Source organism: Parasteatoda tepidariorum, chromosome 10 (assembly GCF_982258835.1).
Source record: "Parasteatoda tepidariorum strain Cologne lab strain chromosome 10, Ptep-v5.0, whole genome shotgun sequence".
NCBI classification, from domain to species: Eukaryota; Metazoa; Arthropoda; class Arachnida; order Araneae; family Theridiidae; genus Parasteatoda; species Parasteatoda tepidariorum.
This window is the reverse complement of record NC_141764.1, coordinates 89,874,136-89,895,556: the sequence shown is the minus strand read 5'-3', so window position 1 is coordinate 89,895,556 and position 21,421 is coordinate 89,874,136. Positions and strand designations below refer to the sequence as shown.

The following is a 21,421-nucleotide window of genomic DNA, read 5'->3' as shown; positions in this document are numbered from 1 at the left end:
CAGCAGGGTGCTGCGCCCTGTTTACCCTGCCTAAAATGAGCTCTGGGTTAGCTTTATAATTTTCTTTCAAAAATAAAGATAGATTTTCATTTTTCCTGCTTTGCTTTTGTATTTTTTATAAGCGTTTTTACGATAAGGCTGCATTTTTAAAGGTGTATCTGATAGACATCTTTTTTAATGTTTTATGAATAATTTCTTTCCCGTAAAATATTTTTAGCATTAAAGTTTTGGTTTCAGAATTAAGAGGGTTTTTTTGTTATATCTTTTTTTCCACTTTAAAACTTTAGTAGTTTTTTTTCTTTCTAAAAGTCATTAATTTTTTTATCTAAAATATTTCTAAATATCTTAAACATTTCTATTGAAGCTCTTTTACGTTTACACCAGAACAATAGAACAGCTACGTTTTGATTATTTTTCAACAATGACTAAACTTATTTCTATATAAAAAATATTTATGAAAGTCTTTTTTTCTATATATAAAAAAAAAAAAAAAAAATGCTATTCGGCCTATTTTTTTAGCCAGATATTCAGTATTAGGTCAAATCACTATCTGGTACATCCCTATCTATTAATATTTTAATAAATTATAATTTTAAGAATTTTGCGCACCATTACATAGAAATGATTTAAGCAGATATAAAAAGCATTCATACTCAATATTCTGATTAAAGGTTGATAAATATTCAGTAAATTTTAAAGATTTCTGTTTTAGTTTTGTACCAGTGAAAAAATATTTCTCTGAAACGTGAAACACTAGAGGTTCTGTAACTCCTTATGTAACATAGAGGTTATATAACTACAGAAAAACAGAATTAGTAGAAGCAATGCATGTTTATTATAATAAGTATATATAGTCAATAACATTACTACTCAAATAATCAAAATAGAATTGAAAGAAAACTGAAGTATTAAGTACAGTTAGGAATACTATAAAGCAAAATTACCTTTCCTAAGGGATTGTGGGGAGTATTAACAATTATCATTTTTGTCCGGCTTGTGAATTTTGAAGCCAACTCATCTGGGTCAAGATACCAATCACCACTTGAAACATTTGCACAACTTTTTTTCTGAAAAAATAAGATCTTTTATTAGAACTAACAAATGCAAATTTTAAAAATTTGTTTTAATTTCTATGGCAAAAAATACAAAAATCAAAGGATTCTTAAAAGGTAAAAAATTGCCTATTTTTCTATCAAAGTGTTGAGTTAGGATAAGAAACAATATATTTTTTCTTTGATTTTTGTAGACTTGCAATGAATGTTTAAACATTTTTAACTTATTATAAGCAAATGTTTTTTATAACACTAGGACCAACTTACAGATGATTATTTATAAATCAGTTATAAATGGTGACACTTTTGCATTAAAATAGAGAAAAGTGGTTAAAGTAATACTCTAAAAATAAGGAATTTAAAAAATTCACGGAAAATGTATAAATAATGTAATGAAAAAAATGAAACATTAGGGTTGCAAAAATTTGACTAAGAAATCAATGATGATTTATTTATTTATTTCAAACCCTTAGGTCCTTAATTATTAGGTGTGAATGAGTGCCAAGTCTTAAAAATTCAATCATGTACTAATATTTAGAAAAATGTTTTAAATTATCTGCATTGATAAAATTGATTATAAAATCCTTCTTCTGGTTTACATTTTTAGAAAATAAATAAATCAGAAAACAAAACAGAAGAAAATAGAAAGTTTCCAGTTAAATAACAATAAAAAATATTTTTTTTTTGTAGAAGACAGAGGTGCTAATTTTTAAATAACTATCAAAATTAGAAGAAGAATAACAAAGAAAAATATACAGATAGCATTTACAGAATTCAAACTAGTGCTATTTTAAGAAGCACATACTTCTTAGTTCTATATAAAGGTATAATATAATATTAATAAAATTAATGCATTAATTTACTATTAAATAAAAAAAAGTAACATTTAGATAAACATACTAAACTAAAAATTATACAATTCTGAAATCATTAAAAAATGAAATTGATTACTTAGAATCAATATTCAGGCTTTTGGTTAAATTAGAAGTAGTCTTTATTGCTTTTTTTTTAATCACCCTGCATATGTACTACTAAAACCTTTTTGCTCGCTCAAATTTGAGTTTAAGTTCTCTTGCTTTTTCATAAGAAAAGATGATTAAGTTTCAGAATATATTGTTGGAAGGGAGGAAGTTGAGATTTCTTTGAATTTTTTATTATTTTTTTCAATCAAATTATTTTTGTTTTTTTTTGTTGTTTTTAGTAAAATTAAATGGTAGAAAAATTTACCGCAGATTAGTTGCAAACAACATAATTTCATGTTCTCTTGATAATTAAGAGGAAAAAAAAAACTTATTATAAACTGATTATTAGAAAAAAAATCTCAAACACCAAAATTTTTATTACTTGATCATAACATCCAAGTCTTAACATTGAAATTGTAATATTTATGGATAAATAATAATAGTTGGCACCCCTGAGAAACTTACAAGCCTCAGAGGAATAAATACAGGCACGCCACCAGCCATTTTTGTCATTGGTTCATAGCAGTCAAAGAATGGCTCAATAATAATGACCTATAAAAAAAATTTTTTTTCAATAAAAATATGATATATTACATTAAAATTATTTTAAAAAAAATCAAAAAAGAAAATTACTAACACAGCACACTTTTTTTTATTACATCTAAATTAAAAAAAAAAAAAAAAAAGTTACACTCATAATATATATGCATTAAGTTTAAAAATGAAGAAAATTTAGTCATTGGTCTGAAAGACCAGTAACTAAGAAATAGTACTAGTTTGTGTATATTTTCACTTGTCTTTCATCTGTATGTCATTATTAGACTTTTCTTAAAACAATAATAAAGTGAATTTTCATGAAAAATTTCCATAAAGAAGATGTTTTATATCATAATTTTGATGAAATATGATAAAAATACAGATCAAAACATAGAACCAAAAAAAAATAATAATGCATAAATAAAACCTAAACAGCATACTATCCATTTACTTTTATTACTGGTCCAGTGAACCACATAAATATTTTATAGTGACCCCAGTCAAATCTTAGTGGTCTTGGACTAACAGACCACTGTTGATTTTAACCTTTGTGTATATACATAAATTAATATGATGAAAATAAATTAATGAACTAAATCTTGATCACATAAAATGCAATTAAAAAAAAGGAAAAAACAAAATTCTTAAAAGTCCCCATGCTGATAAGCGCTTTCTAAATGTACTCCAGAATAGCTAAAGCGAAATATACAAAAATACAGATGACAAAGATCATTAATTTCTCTTAATAAATTTCAATAAAATTAACTAGACTAGGGTTCACGCCAGTATGGCGACAATTTTTACCAAATGTTTTACAAATGTTGCTAAATTCATACGCCTTGAAATATGTTTCAAAGTTACAAGATAGTAACAAAAAATAATTTTTTACACCGAATGCTTTGCATTTAAAAAAACTGTTGCACTAATTTCATAATTCCACATGCAGGTTAGATTTCAGTTTTAAAATTTTTTAAATGCAGTAATTGAAAGGGTCTGGTGCAAAAATTTTTAAATTTAAATGTTGATATTTTTAATTTACACATTGTGCTGTGCTTTATATTCATGTACAGACAGCATAATTGTTCATCAATAAAACATTGCTTTTTTGCTCTTTTAGAAATGACTTTATTTATAATTTTTAATATAATATTTTTTTAGTTGTTACATTCTCTGTTCTATTAATTTATTTGGTCAAAGCATTTTATTCTAGATGTTGAATCTGTTTACTAAAATAATTTTAGCTTTTTTACCCATTTAATTTTAATAAATATTAATCTTTAATCATTATGGGGTAATGGACCTAATTAAATTTAGGATGCAACAGATGGCAATTACTAATTTTTGATGTGTACCATAACATTAATTATGCTATTGTAAAATTTGATTTTTTTTCTCAAGTTTGTCTACCATAAGTTTTTGGACAACTAAATGAATACCTAGCTGATCTTATTAGACCACTAAGTTTTAAATACCGGTGTGAACCCTAAGAGAAAAAAAAAATTATTTGGTTTCATATTTTGCATGATCAACTACTACCTTTAAAATTTTTTAATAAAATAGAATATTACTGAGTGTTTAAGTAAATTTAATAAAGGATTTTAAATTCATAACAGCATCAAGAAGTACAAACTTTTCTTGATGACGTTTACATTCTAAATTAATAACAGCTTCAACAAATACTAACTTTTCTTGATCAACTTAAAGCCTAAATAAATCACTAAGCATTGAAAACACACTTAATTTTGTTTCTAGAGAAATAAATGTTTTATATAAGGCCAATTTTAAGAGATGGAATGAAAAAACTTTTTTGTAAAATAATCCCCAATTGTTTTTAGGAAGATTTTTTTTTTATGGGCGACAAATTGGCTATTTCATAAACCAAATCTCTGACAACTAGCAGTGTCTGCAAACTTTGCAAACATACAATTTTTAAACTAATGCCTGTTCTTTTAGTACAATAAACATATTGTATTTTACTGATAAATGACTGATAATAACTGATTGCAATACTGAAAAAGAACATACTTCATCCCCAGGATTGATTAAACCAAGTATTGCACAGTATAAAGCTTCATAAGCACCACAAGTTACAAGAATTTCTTTTTGGGGATTGACTGGTCTTCCTAAGAGTGATGTATATAACTTTGATAAAGCAGCTACTAATCGAGGATGACCCTAAATAGAAAAATATTTTTTGAAAAGGTAAAACTTGATTTATACAATACAATAGTTTAATAAAAATTATTTTAACTACATTCAATAAGAATTAAAATTAAAGATCACTTCCACCTTTCAACTAAAACTAAGCATGGTAAGTTTCTTCCACAGAAGGAAAAAAAAAAAAAAAAAAACACACCAAGAAAAAAAAATAGGTTTTCCAGAACAAATAGGAAGAAACTTTTCTCTTTTCCAAAAAGAAATATCAAATATTAGAGTAATGTTTAATACAATAGTTTAATAAAAATTATTTTAACTGCTTTCAATAAGAATTAAAATAACAGATCACTTCCACCTACAACTAGGCATGGCAAGTTTCTTCCACAGAAGGAAAAAAAAAAAACACCTGGAAAAAAATAGGTTTCCCAGAACTTTTACTTTTCTTTCTTCCAAAAACAAATATCAAATATCAGAGTAATGTTTAAGAGTTTGTAAGCGCAATCTAGCGTGAATAATTGTATTAATTTCAGATATTTAATTTATCATTTTTAAATATGTAAAGAAAAATAAATTCAATAAATTTCCTAAGAAATTAAAGTAATAGTAGTCCCTCAATATTTTATGTAAATGAGAAGAGTGAAACCTTAATTTATAATTACATAAATTGGTATAATATCATAATCAAATTTTGTTAATACTACTAAGTTAACAAATAACATTATACACCACCCACATACTAAACTTCTAATTACAAAATTTTTTATAATCAGATACTGTAAAGTTTGCTGATTTAAAGATTATAAAATTCCAAACAAAACCAAAATAAATAGGAAAACAGCTATTTTTTTTAGAAAAAAAAGAGTTGAAACTTTCGAACACTACATTACATTTGTTTAATATTAAGCTATTCTTTCATACTTATTGCTAAACAACTGTATTGGTCATTAAGCATTTCTTTTATTTCCTCTATTCTGTCTTGTTTTTTCCCCCCAATTTCTTTCAGATAAAATTCTAACCTCATTGACTGCATATAGTCTAACAATTTAAAAATAATAATTGAATAAGGAAATGAACATTGGAAATAAAAATTATGCAGACTTTCTTGATAACATTTATAAATATGAGTCTCAATATTTAGAAAACTCTTGCAAAATTAAAAATCTAAAAGATTTTATTGATGCATAAAATTAATATCCTGCTAGATATGAAGCTAAATATTAGAATCGAGACCCTATGGAATATAACTTGATACTTGTCTAGAAGTTAAATTAATAATGTTAATAATAATGATATTTGAAAATACACTTTGCAAAGCAAAGATATATTGTTTGTTACAATATCGTTTTTTTGTTTGCAATTTAACATCTTGACAGTAAAAAGGTTCACTTATCATAGCTAATATACATTATTGCAATTGCATGTAGGTTATGGTACAAACTTTGCACTATAAATTTATTATAAAATAACGCAACAGAGAAAATAATTTTTAGAATAATATTTTCAGCTTTCTTTAGGCTTATATCTAAAATTATATTTATTAAAATCTATAAAAAATTTCTCATTTAACAAAATATATATTTACATTTTAGAGAATATCACTAAATTTAATTAATGTTAGTAAAATTTTGCAATTTAATAGTTGTATTAAGTTATTTGAGGAAAGAAACATAAAAAAATAGATAAAAATTGAAGCTAAAGAAAGGCAAGTATTTTGATTTTTATGAATACCCAGTACACAAGGCCACCATTATAAAATTAGTTGTAAAATTATCTTATTAGTATTTGTAGGTAAATGTCACTTCATGCTGAACTGTATCAAATCACTATAATAAAACAGAATGTGCCTAGCTTAGAATATTAAATTAGTTTCAATGAACAAAAATAAACAAGTATTTCTTATAAGTAAAAAAAAATTTTTTTCTTCAGAAAATAAACTGCAGTTAAAAATAATCAGTTTGAAATAAAATATATTTGAAAATTTCTTAAAAATAAAAACAGTGCATTGCGGGGGCAAAGAGGGGTTAACACAATTCTGTTTAAGGAATTAAGTAAATGTCTTATTTATTATTTCCTTTTTTAGGAGACAAAAAAGAAAGAAGAAATTTTTTTTCTTCTCTACTTTACAACTACACAGACAGTAAAAATATTTTTGAAGGGCTTTTTCAAAGCTATTTTCTAGATTTAAAGAAAATGTCACTAATTTCTAATTTAGAAAAAAAAAAAAAAAAAAAAAAAAAAAAAAAAAAAAAAACAACAACAACAACATGAAATAGGAAAATATTTTAATGTATTTTTTTAATCTAATAGACAATAGAATATTTTACTAGAGTTGACAGCTATATTTATAAAAAGCGCAGTTTTATTTGCAAACAAAGAGCAATGAATGTAAATAAATTCATATTCAATAGAATGAAATGCTTTCAGAAAGAATATATAAATCTTAAATACAACTTGTTTTTAACAAATAAAAAAAAATTGTACAGAAGAAAAAAAGAAAAAAGAGTTCAACTCACAAATCCTCTTGTATATTGATTCAAAAGCACATTGGAGCTAAGACAAGCCTCGCTAAGGGCCTTAGCAACATGAGAAGGAGCAGCAAAATCTGGAAAACCTTGACCAAGGTTTACAGGCTTATGATCAAGAGCTAGTTGAATAAATTCCACCCTGTGAATGGAAGAACATTACTATGACAATAAATTTCAACATAATAGGTGAACAGTAGACAATTTTTCTAGTACAAAAACAGTAAAAAATTCAGGACCATGCTGATGTTATAATAACTAAAATATTTGAAAACATCTTCCATCTTTCAAATCATAAGCTATAAAGCTTTAAATTTAATCTTCATGCATTAGTTATGCACACAAACAAGATTTTGTCACAGCGAGAAGAGAGGCTTTCCAGTATAAAAATCATGGGCTATTTTCTACAAAATGATTAGCAAGATTCCCCCTCCCCTCATTGTAATAATTTGTCTAACTTGGAAGAATGTAACAATGGGATAAAACCATTACATTACTATTGCTAACTAGGTACTAATATTACTATTATTGAGGTAATTTAAAAATGAATTTTATGAGATGTATGTTCATTTCGCATCAAAGAAATTTAAATATTTTTTTAATGTACTATGAAATTCTTATTTACTTAAATTAATTATTATACTATGAAACAAATAATTACTAAAGTAATATGTCTTTTAAATATTGAAATTGAAAAACTACAAAAAATAATAAGCCTTACTCTAGGATTCTCTATAACACAAAAATTAAACTGCCAGACTTGAAAACAACAGAATTTTATTGTATTTTCTAACTGTCGGTGAACACCTAATCCAATTTTAAGTTTACAACTATTAATGTTCAACTTTGTATCCTTGTAATTTTTAAACACAACCCAGGAGAGAAGGAAATTCTTGAATCAACTATTGGGAGAAACTAGTCTAGGAGGACTTTTTGATAGAACTAACCCACATTTGCAATACATGGAGCTCCTCTTACACTATTTTATGTATCCATACCCTCTTGTACTATTTTATATCTATATTTTAAAAAGTAATCTCTCTCATTTTCAAAATAAAAGAAAAGTTTGTAGTTCATAAAAATAATTAAAAGCAATCTTGGTGCATATTTATTTCAAAATAACTAAACTAACAAAAAATAATTTATTGTAAAAACAACTTCAAATCTTTTTTTCTATAACTAAAAATAAAAATTATGAGAAAATGATTTAAAGAGGTTTTTTGCTATCAAAAAAAAATATTTATTTGAAAAAATAATTTGAAAATCACTTGCAAATTTTTAATATCTCCAAACGAAAAAAAAATATTTATAAAAATTTAACCAGTTTAGAATAATCCTAACCTACAAACACAGATAATTTTACCAGTGAGTAATTATTTAAACTGGGAATTATTTTTTTAAAAAAAATGGAATATGAATAAAATGGCAGTGTTTTTAAGGGATAGTGGCTTATTTTTACAAGAAGGGCACATTTATCGGAATCAAAGGGCAAGCAGGAGGACCACTTTTCAAAAAACGCTTAGGGAGAACACTATCATAAATCAATATATATATATATCAAATATCAATATAATAGAATACTATATTATATAATTAGATAGTTTATATGATCAGAGAAGAAAGATACTGCAAAACTACTGAAAACAAAATACTCACCAGACACTTTCCTTAACACCTTCAATTCTCTTAGCTGGCCCATGTGAAGTCATTGTTCTCTATAAAAATTTAAAATATAGCTGGAATATAAAAGGTGTCTGAAAATTTAGTACAATAATATTACAAATTTTAAATTTAAATTAGTCAATAATTTTATAAAAATCAATCATTAGATTGTTAAAAAGATACTGAAATAGAATTTTAAGTGCAGGCAATTTTAAATATAAACCACTGAAACATACATTTTAGAAACAAACATAAATGCATCGAATTTTAATTTATTACTTTAATATTTGAAATACATTTTATAAAACACAATTAAGATAAAGTTCTGTTTCAAGTATAAAACTTTTTGAATTTAAGCTATTTATTATCACAAAGAAAATATTACTTGATTATGTCAAGTAAAGTTTAGATAGTGCATAGTTTTATTTGCATGAATTGTAATATTTTTGATGCAAGATCAAACTTCAATTCAACCCCTACAACTACAAGGAACAACATGAATATACACATAACTAAATAAAAATGTTTGAAAGTATTAATTAATCAACTTTAATGCAGTTCAGATTTGAAACAATAAAAAAAAAAATAATGAATTGGTTTAGTTGGTAGTTCCATAGATAACTGATTCAGCACTCTTATAGACTGTAATACAGTGCCTCCCACATTTGATTTTTCTCTCTCGTTAAAATGGAAGAAACACAAAGATAAAGTTTTAATTTGCTTATAAATAATTGCTGTGATGTCATATATCAGAGGTGTAATGAACGGTTAAATCTTATCAAGACATTGAATTGTAGACTAGGGAAATAAATGTAAATTTATAATATAAAATATATAATCATACATAAGGATTTAAACTTAACATGTTTATGAATAAGCACTATAAATTTGAATATATATATATAGCTGGTATAGCTTTACAGATTTTTCCCATGAAGTTTCAATCAATTAACAAATAAATTATAAAATATAGTTTTAAAATATATATATAATTACTTACATATAATTATTTATAATATATTATTTATTACATAAAAATATATATTTTCTTAGATATTTTAAGACTATATAAGTCATTTACAAATAAATTATATTATAATAAATAAGCTCTTCATGAAAAAAAAAGTAGAACTAAAATTTAATTCAAAACTCTTACTTTATTTTGAAAATTAGATGGGACAGAAACAAGTCTTTCATCAAGAATATGAGATATTGTTGGTTTATGAAACTTAGAATATGTATTCCTTACACTCCACAATCTTTTGAAATGTCTTATCATTCTTTAATCTACAAACAAGGATTTCATACAATGATTTGAAAATCATTTTTTTTTTTCAGATCAAAGTACAATTAAAAATATGATTTCAATTACTGATTCTAACGATCAAGTAACTTGCTTAAAATTTTTGCAAAAAAGACTGACATAATCTTAGCTCTCATCAGTGGTTAAAGGTTTACAGAGAAAAAAAAAATTGCATAGAATTAAAAAAGTTTTAAAACAGTGAAAATTAGAGTACACATTGAAGGAAAAAAATGCATACAGTAAAATTCAGAAAAAAACTAATATAATGCATTAAAAGCTAAAATAATTAGTTAAGAAATTTATAAATAGATAACATCTAAGCTTAAATTAGAACTGCTTGATAAATTATAAGCACTATTTCTATTTACATTATTATTTTCCTAATTATATGTAAAATATTGCTGTTAAGTTAATGAAAGCTTTAATTTTTTCAAATTCTTGCATTTTATTTTTACTATTAGTCAATCAATTTGAAAATATACACAGGTCATATTTATCAGTATAAACAACAACAGGAAATAAGACAGATTTTTTTTTTGTAGATTTTTTTTAATGAAAAAATATGAATTAAGATTTGAATAAGCAAACTTGTACAAGCAACAACACTTCATAGACTGAGACACATAAGAAACTGATGTTTAACTAATTCTATTTTTGGAAAAAAGATTGACTTAATCTTAGTAATCTTTTCTCATCAGTGGTCAAAGGTTGTTCAGGGGAAAAAAGAAATCAGAATCTTGCACAGAATTGAAAAAGGTTCTTTTCAAAACAAGATCATTAATAAATGCTAAAAACTTTAAAACAGTGAAACTGAGATTAAAAATTTATTGATAATAAAATTCAGAAAACAATGCATTAAAAACTAATTATCAGTAGAGAAATTTATAATTAGGTATCATCTAAGCTAAATTGCTAGATAAATTAGAATTACTTTTTCTCGTCCACATTTTCTTAATAACACATGAAATATTGCTATTGGATTAATGAAATCTTTAATTTTGTGAAAATCTTCATCACAATTTTACTAATTAGTAGTTAGTGAATTTCAAAATATACACAGGTTGTGTTCAACTTTCTACTACAGGAAATAAATCAGATTTTAATTTTTTGTTGTTGTTGAAATTATATAAATTAAGATTTGAATTAACAAGCTTTCACAAGCATCAACACTTAAAAAGTTAAATACATAAATTGATGTTCTTCTTACCTACCAACCAGGGTTCGTGATTTTTTTAAAAAAATCAAAAGAATCAGATTTTTTTGATTTAAATCGGATTTTTTTGATTTAAATCAGATTTTTTTGATTTTTATTCAAATACGCTGTAAGAACTTTAATTTATGATTAAAAAAAATTATAAATGTTTAATCAAATTAACTTAATATTAAAACTATATTGCAACAATATTTTAGAAGCTCTAACTAAAATAATTTTTCATTATAATACATGGCTTTGAATGCATAGCAACCATTTTGAAACAAATGCATGATTAAAATTTAAAGACTAGATGAAATAGAGAATTTAAAGAATACTTTAGGGGTCTGTCTGGGTTTTTCTGAGAGGTACCTTTTTTGTGAAAATTAAAAATTATATTAAAGAGTCCACACAAATATAGTAAAAATATGGATTTATTGTTTCTTACGAGACACAAAAATAAAATTTTAAGAAAAAGTATTTTGTGTGATTATTCTATCATTTTTCCTAAAGTTGAATTTGTAAAGGTACCGGCTTGGACAGACCCCTGTGCTTTAACTATTAAAACAAAGTTTCAGTTAGCAAACCATAACTTTAATTTAAAATTGTGATTTCTTTTTTTTTTCTCTTGATTTTTAAAATGACAAAATAAATGTAGCAGACTGTGTTTATAAATGTAGTCATTCATCAAAAAATAAATAAATATTTAATCTATATATTTTTATATTAAAATATTCATTTATAATTCTATATCAAAATAGATAAGTTAAGCTTAAAAAAAAAATTAGAAAATCTATGTATTCATTGGAATTTTTTTTCGCAAAATTTCTTTATAGAAAATCAGATAATGTCAAAGATACTGTAAACATACTATGAGAAAAAAATACCAGTTAATAACCCTACTGCATCAAATAGACTTCGAAAGAGTTTGAAAGGGAAGAATGACACTATATTAGGAAGAAAAACATCTGAATTCATCAGCCCTTTTTTTTTTCTTTTTCTGTTTTTGGCATATTAGGGTAATTTCTTTTTAATATAACCTCAAGCTTCAGAAATATACATTTTCCACCAATAAAATATGATATAGATTTTAATTCACACTTTTTCATTCAAAAGGTAGAATTTTAATTAACATTATTTGTATTATTTTTTGAAAAAAATTCATGTTTATTAATTACTTTCTACAGCTATGCAAGTCTATATTAAGACAGTATTAAATGTTTACTTTAATCTGTACTTTCAATCTCAAGAATCAAAATATTTTTAAAAATGTAATTTCAAATGTGTTGGAATTTAACACACACCAAGAAAGTAATTTTGTTAACTAAAATTAATTAATGCAGCAATTTATTTAAATTAAATTTTAATGCTAAGAAAAGAAAATAATAAAAGTATCAAAAATTTAAAACATTGTTTTTTAACTTTTAAAATCAATATATATAGATAAAAAAAATTAGTTGATTTAAATCAATAATTTTTTAAAAAAAATCATTTGATTTAAATCATGATTTAAATCGTGATTTAAATCAAGCTGATTTAAATCAACGAACCCTGCTACCAACAGAGGTTTCAATCACAAAGAGTAAAATTGATATACATAAGAGCATAATTACTGAAATTGACATGAATTAAACCAAATATCAATTGAAAATAAAACAAGTAATCAAAAAATTACTGTATAAAAACGCAGTCCAATTACTATGTATACAAGTTAGCGGCATTTAGCCTGCAAATTATTTTAAGACTGACATTTAACACTTAAATTTTAATTTTCTATTTACTGCTTATAATTTTTAAATAATTATACTTGATACAGATTCAAAAATGAATTGTCACAATATTTTCGATTCGTTTAAAGAGAATAAAATTAAGCACTGAAGACCACAGTTACGAAGTAATTTTGATCAACCTGATGAAAGACATAATAAACATATGTTTATAAAAAAAAACAGCAATTGGTGTGAATTGATCTAAACAAGTTTAATCCTAGAAAAGAATTAAAGTAAACAATATTTTCTTTACAAGAATATGGTAGCAAACAATATTCGGAATTAAATATGTAAAAAAAAGCTTTTTTAATTGGTTGAAATCATTTCAATAATCAAAAGTGTTACTTTTATAAGACATAAACAACAAAACCCATAGGAAATAAATAAATTAATCACTTCACTTAAAAAAAAATAGCGAAAACATAAGAGTACATACGAATCTGCGAACTGAAGGAGACAACTTGACTTGTCAAAGTCAATAAATAGTCAAGTTGTGATTTGGACTTTTAGATTTCTTTGATACGCTTCCCACTGCCTATTTCTTCAAAGTTCAAGTATTAAGAACGTGGTTGTTGATTAAACTAAATTTTCTTGAAAAGAAAAAAAAAAAGAAGTTTTTTCCAAGTTTAAATTAATTACTAATCAATGTAACATAACAAAATACGTCTGATTTTGCAAGTTTTTTTGGATAGCACATATGTCTCGTGAGTTATTAAAATTATAATACTTGATTGAGTTTGGAAGTAGCAATAGATTAAATTTATTACTAACATTTGTTAAAGTAGAAAATGATTATCAGTATGTAAAAATTTCGTTTTCTATATCTGTTTTATGTTTATGCTTTCATGCAGCGTCTTATTTTTCATATTTATACATTAATGCATTACAATTAAACAAGTGGGGAAAAGAAAATCTGGACAAAATTAAAACTCGTTCTCGACAAATGGATTTTCCCAGAAACTAAAGCATTATTCTCTTCTTTTTTGTTAAAAAGGTTTAATATTTTAAAGCAATATTTTATCTCGTATGATATTAATTGATTTTAGAATGAAAATAAATGTCTTGAAACTTTTATTTTAAGAAAGAGAACAAGCTTTTTCGTTATAAAATTATGATCGAATACACATAGGAAGACTAAATCTTAATGGTTTTCAGGAACAAAAATAAGCTACTTAATTTCCACAAACGATATTTGACGTTATTTGTACAGGAGATTTTGAGTTACGAAATAAACAAAAATATTTTCGCGTAAACATAACTTTTTTCCGACGGATTCGAATCTGTATCTTGAAATACGTCCCGCAGTGGACTGATCGTTAAGACACGGTTCCCAGCAGACACCGAAGTCAAGCATCACTGGCTACGGTCAGTGTGCGGGTGGGTGACCACTTGGATCAGTCTGCGTAGGGACCGAGGGTGTGCGGTATTGGTCCTCGTTAAACTGTGCTACCGTAAAGTGCTCGACTTCGCGAGCAGGTCGTCGGGCTACCGAAGCGGGGGTGCCATCCCTTCCGCAGAGGATCAAAATTGCGATGGCATGTCTTCGGATCATCCTCCGGGATGTTTCCCAGACCGTCGCCAATAGCCCATTGTGCAGCTCTAGTGCGACGTAAAGTAACAACAACAACAACAAATACGTTGGCAACTAAAATCTGGAAAAGATGGTCTCAATAGTTAAGACAGAAGTGAGGTCGTAAGTTGGTGCCTTTTAACGTTAAATTCAGTTTTTGTGTATTTCGCAATATCTTCAAAACAAATTAATCTGATCAAGAAATTTTTACATGCAGTTATAAAACTTGTTTAGCAAAAAATAATTTTTTTTTACTCAAAATGAATAAATAAATTTTTATACTTATGTATTATTTTTTATTATTTCATTTACGAATGGTAAAAATTTTTTTTTATTGTGAAGTATGGCATTTTTTTAGCAACTTTAATCAACGTAACTTTAAATGTCAAAATTCGAAGAGAATTGATCGAATAGTTGAGAAATAAAAATTTAAAAATACGATTACTTTGAGATTAGTGCTCGACTTCGCGTGCAGGTCGTCGGGCTACCGAAGCGGGGCTGCCACCCCTTCAGTAGATGATCAAAATTGTGATGGCATGTCTTCGGATCATCCTCAGGGATGTTTCTCAGACCGTCTCCAATAGCCCATTGTGCAGCTCTGGTGCGACGTAAATGAACTACTACAAGTACTTTGAGATTACTTTATTGTTTTTTAGTCCCGCAGTGGACTGATCGTTAAGACACGGTTCCCAGCAGATCACCGAAGTCAAGCATCACCGGCTGCGGTCAGTGTGCGGGTGGGTGACCCACTTGGATCAGTCTGCGTAGGGACCGAGGGTGTGCGGTATTGGTCCTCGTTAAACTGTGCTACCGTGAAGTGCTCAACTTCGCGTGCAGGTCGTTGGGCTACCGAAGCGGGGGTGCCATCCCCTCCGCAGAGGATCAAAATTGTGAAGGCATGTCTTCGGATCATCCTCCGGGATGTTTCCCAGACCGTCGCCAATAGCCCATTGTGCAGCTCTAGTGCGACGTAAATTAACAACAATAACAATATTGTTTTTTAGGTTTTAGATATTAATATAAACTACCCTTATTCATTTCTAGCATAAATTATATAAGTACAATTTAATTTTAATTAACTGTTGTAATTAAATTTTTTAGATTTCAGTTAAGCGTATTTGTTTAGCAAGGAAGCTCTTTCCGCGACCTTGGGGCATGAACCCGCAACCCTTACTATCGCAGCTATACTCACTTAAAACTTTTAGTCTTTAGTTGATCACGGCTTTACTCAATCCCATGCTTTAAAAAATTATCCTTAACATGTTTTTATGCCCTATTACTAACCTGTGTGCTGAATGCATAGTTATAAGTTTTTGTCTGATTTAAACAAAGCAAGATGCGGTTTTAGAATGCCGTCAATTTTCTACGGATGTTTTAACTTCTATTGAACTAGATTTGACTTATTTAGTTATGTGAAGAAAATAATACTAATTTTTTTCTAGATAGTAGCATTAATCAATGAGAATGCGGGATCGCAAATATTGATAGCACTTCACTATCAGTAATGTTCAATTAGAAGGTTTAAGATAATTTTAGAACTGGTGAATAATTTGATTCTAAAAGAAGACCAGCAAAAAAGGTATTTTTTTCCATTCTTACTCATCTCTAAAAAGTTAGCTAAAAATAGGAGTTCATTATGATTAGTTTATCTTTTATACTTTCTTGTTTAAAATGAATAAATCAAAGTTCAATCTATTTATGACAGGATAGTATTAGCTACTATATTATTAGATTTCAAACAATAACCTTATCTTTAACTGATTTTGAGCTTTATTTTTGTTGTACTCTAAACTGGGTTTTGTTTTTCTTTTTTTGTCACTGTGTTTTTGTTGGGTATGATTTAACTATAAATTTATTTTTTTGAAATAAAGATAATTTGTTTCTCTAAAGGAACAAAAAACTTTCTAACATAGGAGATATGTTTATAAAATGCTTGCCACATAATTATGTAAATAGTAACTTCTCATGTAAATAATAACTGCTTAAAGTTTCTGTATTAAAAAGAGAAATGTTAAATCCTAATGTAAACATAATTAGATCCTTATTCTGTTTACTAATAAAAGAACTTTCTACTGTGATTAATTAAAATTTCTTCTGTCCGACAAATCCGTTGCTTAGGATTCGAAAAGGGAAAAATCAAAGAAATCCATCAAAATAGTCACCGTTTTATATATTTTTTGATCAGTAAATTATTAACTAAATTTCTTTGAACACCGCTGTGTCTTATTTGTCTTGACTTACCTATATATGTAATGGGACTTGCATGGAACTCAAATTGCATGCATGAAAGAATGATAGTTATCGCTTGAAACATAATTATAAATTAATAAACCATGTTTGTCATATCGCTGATTCGAAACTAAAACGACACTTCTGCACTCACTTCTCATGTTATTTCAATGAGAAGTGAATGCAGAAGTGTCGTTTTAGTTTTGAACCAGCGATATTCTGATGGACAGAATACACTTTTCTGTTAAAGACCGTATTTAGCTCTATACTCAAATAAACTGGTTTAACATGCTGTTACTCTTTCCTGGTTTCTTTATGTCGCACTACAATACTAATGGGTTATTGGCGACAGTTTCGGAATCATCCTTAATGATGAGCAAAAGACAATACTGGCGAATGTGCGCATTACTATATCTAACTTAGATTAGAGGGTAGATAATCTCGGTAATCCCAGTCTCCGCATCTCACTTCCCAACCACCAAATACTGGGTTACTTGGCTATCACTGACATACATAGTCATTAGTCGTAATTTAAAAACATTTTTTTCTTTCTCACTTAAATACTAATTTGTGATACTTTATGTGCACAGTTTTTTCACTACAATTTTTAGAAGGTTTCTAAAAATATATATGTAGGGTGGTTTTTAAGGAATTTTCTGTAAATTTACTGAAATTTTTTATGCATCATAGAGGTTAAAATTCTTAAATTCCATAATTTAAATTTGTTGAACCAAGAATCAAATATTAAAACATAACTTTTGCAATCTCTGTTGCTATGAAAACTCCGTTGAAGTATAATTGGACCGATGGCTAAATTTGAAAGTTTACTCTTTGCATAACAAAAAACCTGAAACTGTTCTTTAAAATATATTAATTCCAAAAATGTCAAATACTTATACGTATGTATTTAATATTAGCAAGCGATTTTAATTACTACAAGAACTTTTGTTTGTTTTAGACGTTGGCGGAATAAAGCATAGTAAAGTCGTCTCTTTTATCGTTTGCGGTCGACATTAGTCTCAGCCATCAATTAAATAACAAAATAAGACCGCAAAGGATTAAAAAAAAAAAAAAAAACTAATAGTAGTAGATTAATAAAACTCTTCAAAAACTTCGAAAAATAAACATTGAATAATGACAAAAGCTTTTCATCTTGATTCTTATAACAAAAGAAATTTATTCTTAAATCTAAGCAAAATTTTTAAGAATGTATTTTATTGATTTTCGTGTAGCGGTCCTCTACGTATTTGTAATTGTCTTAGTCTTTGATCTTGTTTTTTTCCTTAAATATGTTTTATTTAATGTTTATTTTATTACATTTGACTTAAATTAATCGAATATTTGCTATCGAGTTTTGACTTATTAAAATACTGAGATCTTAATACTTTGGTATTATAGAAAAATACTTTTCAAGTTTTTCTTGCCTCTCTCCTGTTTCAAACGAAATATGAACCTTAATTTATTTATTTGCTAATTATTATTGTTATTTTTTTGGATCAAATATAATACGAGAAAATAGTTTCAAACGTGAAGAAATTCGTATTTCGTATTGTATTCCCATTTTATTTTACGAATAAACAAATCCCAGTTATCGTTGTAATGGTTTTATATTTTTTCATAAATGAACTAATTCCTTTACCTTTTGACACGATTTTTTAAATTTTTGCATAAATAAATTACGCATATTTCTTTTTGTGAACTTTGTTGAAACAGTGTTTAAGACATTGAGTTGCAATTGTGAATGACTGGGGTTCTATCTCTGGGGGTGGTTTGAAGTTCTCTCACCTTCAGATCGATGTGTACTAGTTTATCTGGAAGGTGAAGCTGGCTGATGCGCAATCCTAAAAACATTGTCCCCAACATACCGTTGGTCTCAAAATTGCAAGACTTTGACCTCTATTAACCATAAAGTAAATATTGTAGTAAAGCGGGTGCCACTATTCCAACTCTTAATCTATGAGCGCATGGCCGACAACTGGTTATTGCAGAAGTGCCTTTTTCATTGTAATAATTATCTTACCAGGAAATTACCAGGAAAAAAATAGGCTTACCTTCTTTTTATGTCTACCAATCTCAAAATGAAAGGTTTGTTAGCATATAAAGCACAATTCTAAAATTTCGCAATTGATAATGGTGTTTAATTGAGCCGTGGTGGCTTAGGGGATAGAGTGTATGCCTTCCAATGAGGTGAACTGGGTTCGAATCCCAGTGATGGCTGGTTGCTACGAATTCCGCATCTGGCTCGCACTGATCACAGTGCTGACGTGAAATATTTTAAGTGGTAGACGGATCAGGGGTTAGAGTCCCCCTGCCGACAGGCTGTGGGAGGTTAGCCTGAGGAGTCAAGGATTATGTTTTTTCTCCATGTAACTCAAATGTGGGTTAGTTTCATCACAAAGTCCTCCAAGAAGGCAAATTTCTCCCAATACTTGAGCTAGGACTTCTCTTGTCTTCTGATTGGGTTCAAAATTACAAGACTATGCAGTTGAACTTTAGGGATCAGCTGTTCAACGACGGTTATAAAAAGGATTTTAATTTAAGATTCCTCCAAAAGAAAAGGAAATACAAGAGTATCAAATGAATAAGTAGTAATAAAATAATACAAAAAAAATCAGGTATTACTCCTAGACGATTTATATTACCTCTCAAAGTTGTTTTATTACATTTAATTTGCATTGTGATTTAAAATTTACTATCTAATTCCTAAGCATTAGACTATTATTTGATCGGACGCGCAATTTATACAACTAACAAATCTCAACGCAAATATATAATGATTTCTTAAATTCTTTTACATTTCTTACACTGGGATCTGTATTTTACTTTGATATTTTTTAAATGGAGCACGCGAACAGATATTTAGAATTTGGATAGCCATCTTTAAAGAGTATTCCAGGCCTTTTATAATGTCCCCCCCCCCTTTTCCCATCACAAATACTACTTCTAATCCTAACAATTACATTTCTTATTTCAATGATTTTTCTTTAATTTCCATCAACAAAAAATATTGATTCATGATTTTTGTTAAAGTAAAAAGAAACAATCTTCCAGTGTTTTTAACAAAACTCCAAACTAAATTTTTTAAGGGTTTATTAATTAATTGAAAATTACCACAAAACGAAAACGGAAAATCAATCTCCATTAACTTAAAATAAGAATATAGAAGCCACTATAATCCCAATTCCTATTGATGTGTATCAAGATCATTATCTCGGTATTTGTATAAATTTTATTTAATGAGATTTTTCGAAGTTATTTTATTTCATTTGATTTGCATTGATCTAATATTTATATTGTCACACTCCAAGCCATTAAAATGTTATTTAATCGAAAGGAATTTATATCAGAAATCTAAATTCAAACATTTAAGGAATGTTCAAAATTATTACTCTACTTACACTGGAACCTGTATTTTGCTTTGATACGTTATTATGCATACACAAGTAGATTTTTGGGTTTAGGTAGTCATCATTAAAAGTATTCCACGTTTTATTGTAATGCTTTCCCACTTTCTTTTATAAACGAACAACACTTCTAATTGTATCAACTTACGCCTTTTTGCATGAAATTACATTTTTATTGTGATGATTTTTCTCTATTTTTCGTAAACAAAAATTTTTAATTTATGTAGTAGTTGTCGTAGGCATTAATGAAAGTGGTGCGATTGTTCTTGTTTCTCAGTGACGCCATCTATAGCCAAGAATTTGACTTCCGCCTCACCTATACGTCACACCCGTTTAAAGGGCGGACCCATTTATACATCCATTCATCCGCAGATCATAATTTTGACTTTAACCAGAGAATGATATAATTTGCTATGGGAACACGGAGGACTTTGTGACCCGAAGGATTTAAAGTTCACCAGTCACCATTTACTACACGGGGAGTCTTCGCGAGACTGAATTCGAACTCCCGTTCTCACAAACATGAGTCTAGCGCCCTGCCAACCAGGCTATCCCGGCTTATTAATTTATGACTTTTTTAAAGTAATAAGAAACCATCTTCCTGTGTTTTTTAACTAACCTTTAAACTACATTTTTTTTTCATGAAAGGTTTGCCTATTATACAATTGAAAATTATTTCAAACTAAAAACGGAAATTAAATCTTCAGCAAATTAGCACGGTATAGAACAGGGGTTTCCAACTTACATGAGGCCTAGGGCCACAATTAAAAACACAAATCAAATGGCGGGTCGCAATTTTATAAAAATTTTATGTAGGACTCTTTTATGTTTGAAGGAGCATTAAATATTACTGTCAGATTTTTACCAAGTTGTACGAAGCAAAAGTATTGAATTACAAATGAAAATAAGAAGTAGATTCTTAAAAATATTTAATTGCATATTAAAAAATTCGGGCTACAATAACTTTAATGTGCACCCATGTATTGAACAATTAATGTGCCACAGATATCTAATTGTTAAGATATAAAACTTTAAAAAGGTTTGTATTAAAACTTCCACAGT

At 27.2% G+C, this 21,421-nt stretch overlaps 1 protein-coding gene across 9 annotated transcripts in view; it reads right to left on the bottom strand.

Moving 5' to 3' along the window:
• Kyat (Kynurenine aminotransferase) overlaps positions 1-21,421 on the bottom strand; it is a 55,595-nt gene that overhangs the window by 33,421 nt on the left and 753 nt on the right. Inside the window, exons 1-7 of one of the 9 annotated variants that reach the window (XM_043053521.3) lie at positions 13,593-13,721; positions 10,049-10,179; positions 8,887-8,945; positions 7,222-7,372; positions 4,577-4,726; positions 2,480-2,566; positions 945-1,067 (exon numbers count right to left, since the gene is read on the bottom strand). In XM_043053521.3, the coding sequence (XP_042909455.2) occupies positions 945-1,067; positions 2,480-2,566; positions 4,577-4,726; positions 7,222-7,372; positions 8,887-8,945; positions 10,049-10,171 (693 nt within the window). In that variant the 5' untranslated portion in view covers positions 10,172-10,179; positions 13,593-13,721. Of the gene's footprint in view, positions 1-944; positions 1,068-2,479; positions 2,567-4,576; positions 4,727-7,221; positions 7,373-8,886; positions 8,967-10,048; positions 10,180-10,783; positions 10,856-13,062; positions 13,153-13,501; positions 13,722-21,421 lie in introns of those variants that run through there. The other 8 variants (XM_087153327.1, XM_071184256.2, XM_087153326.1 and 5 more) reach the window with 8 other exon arrangements.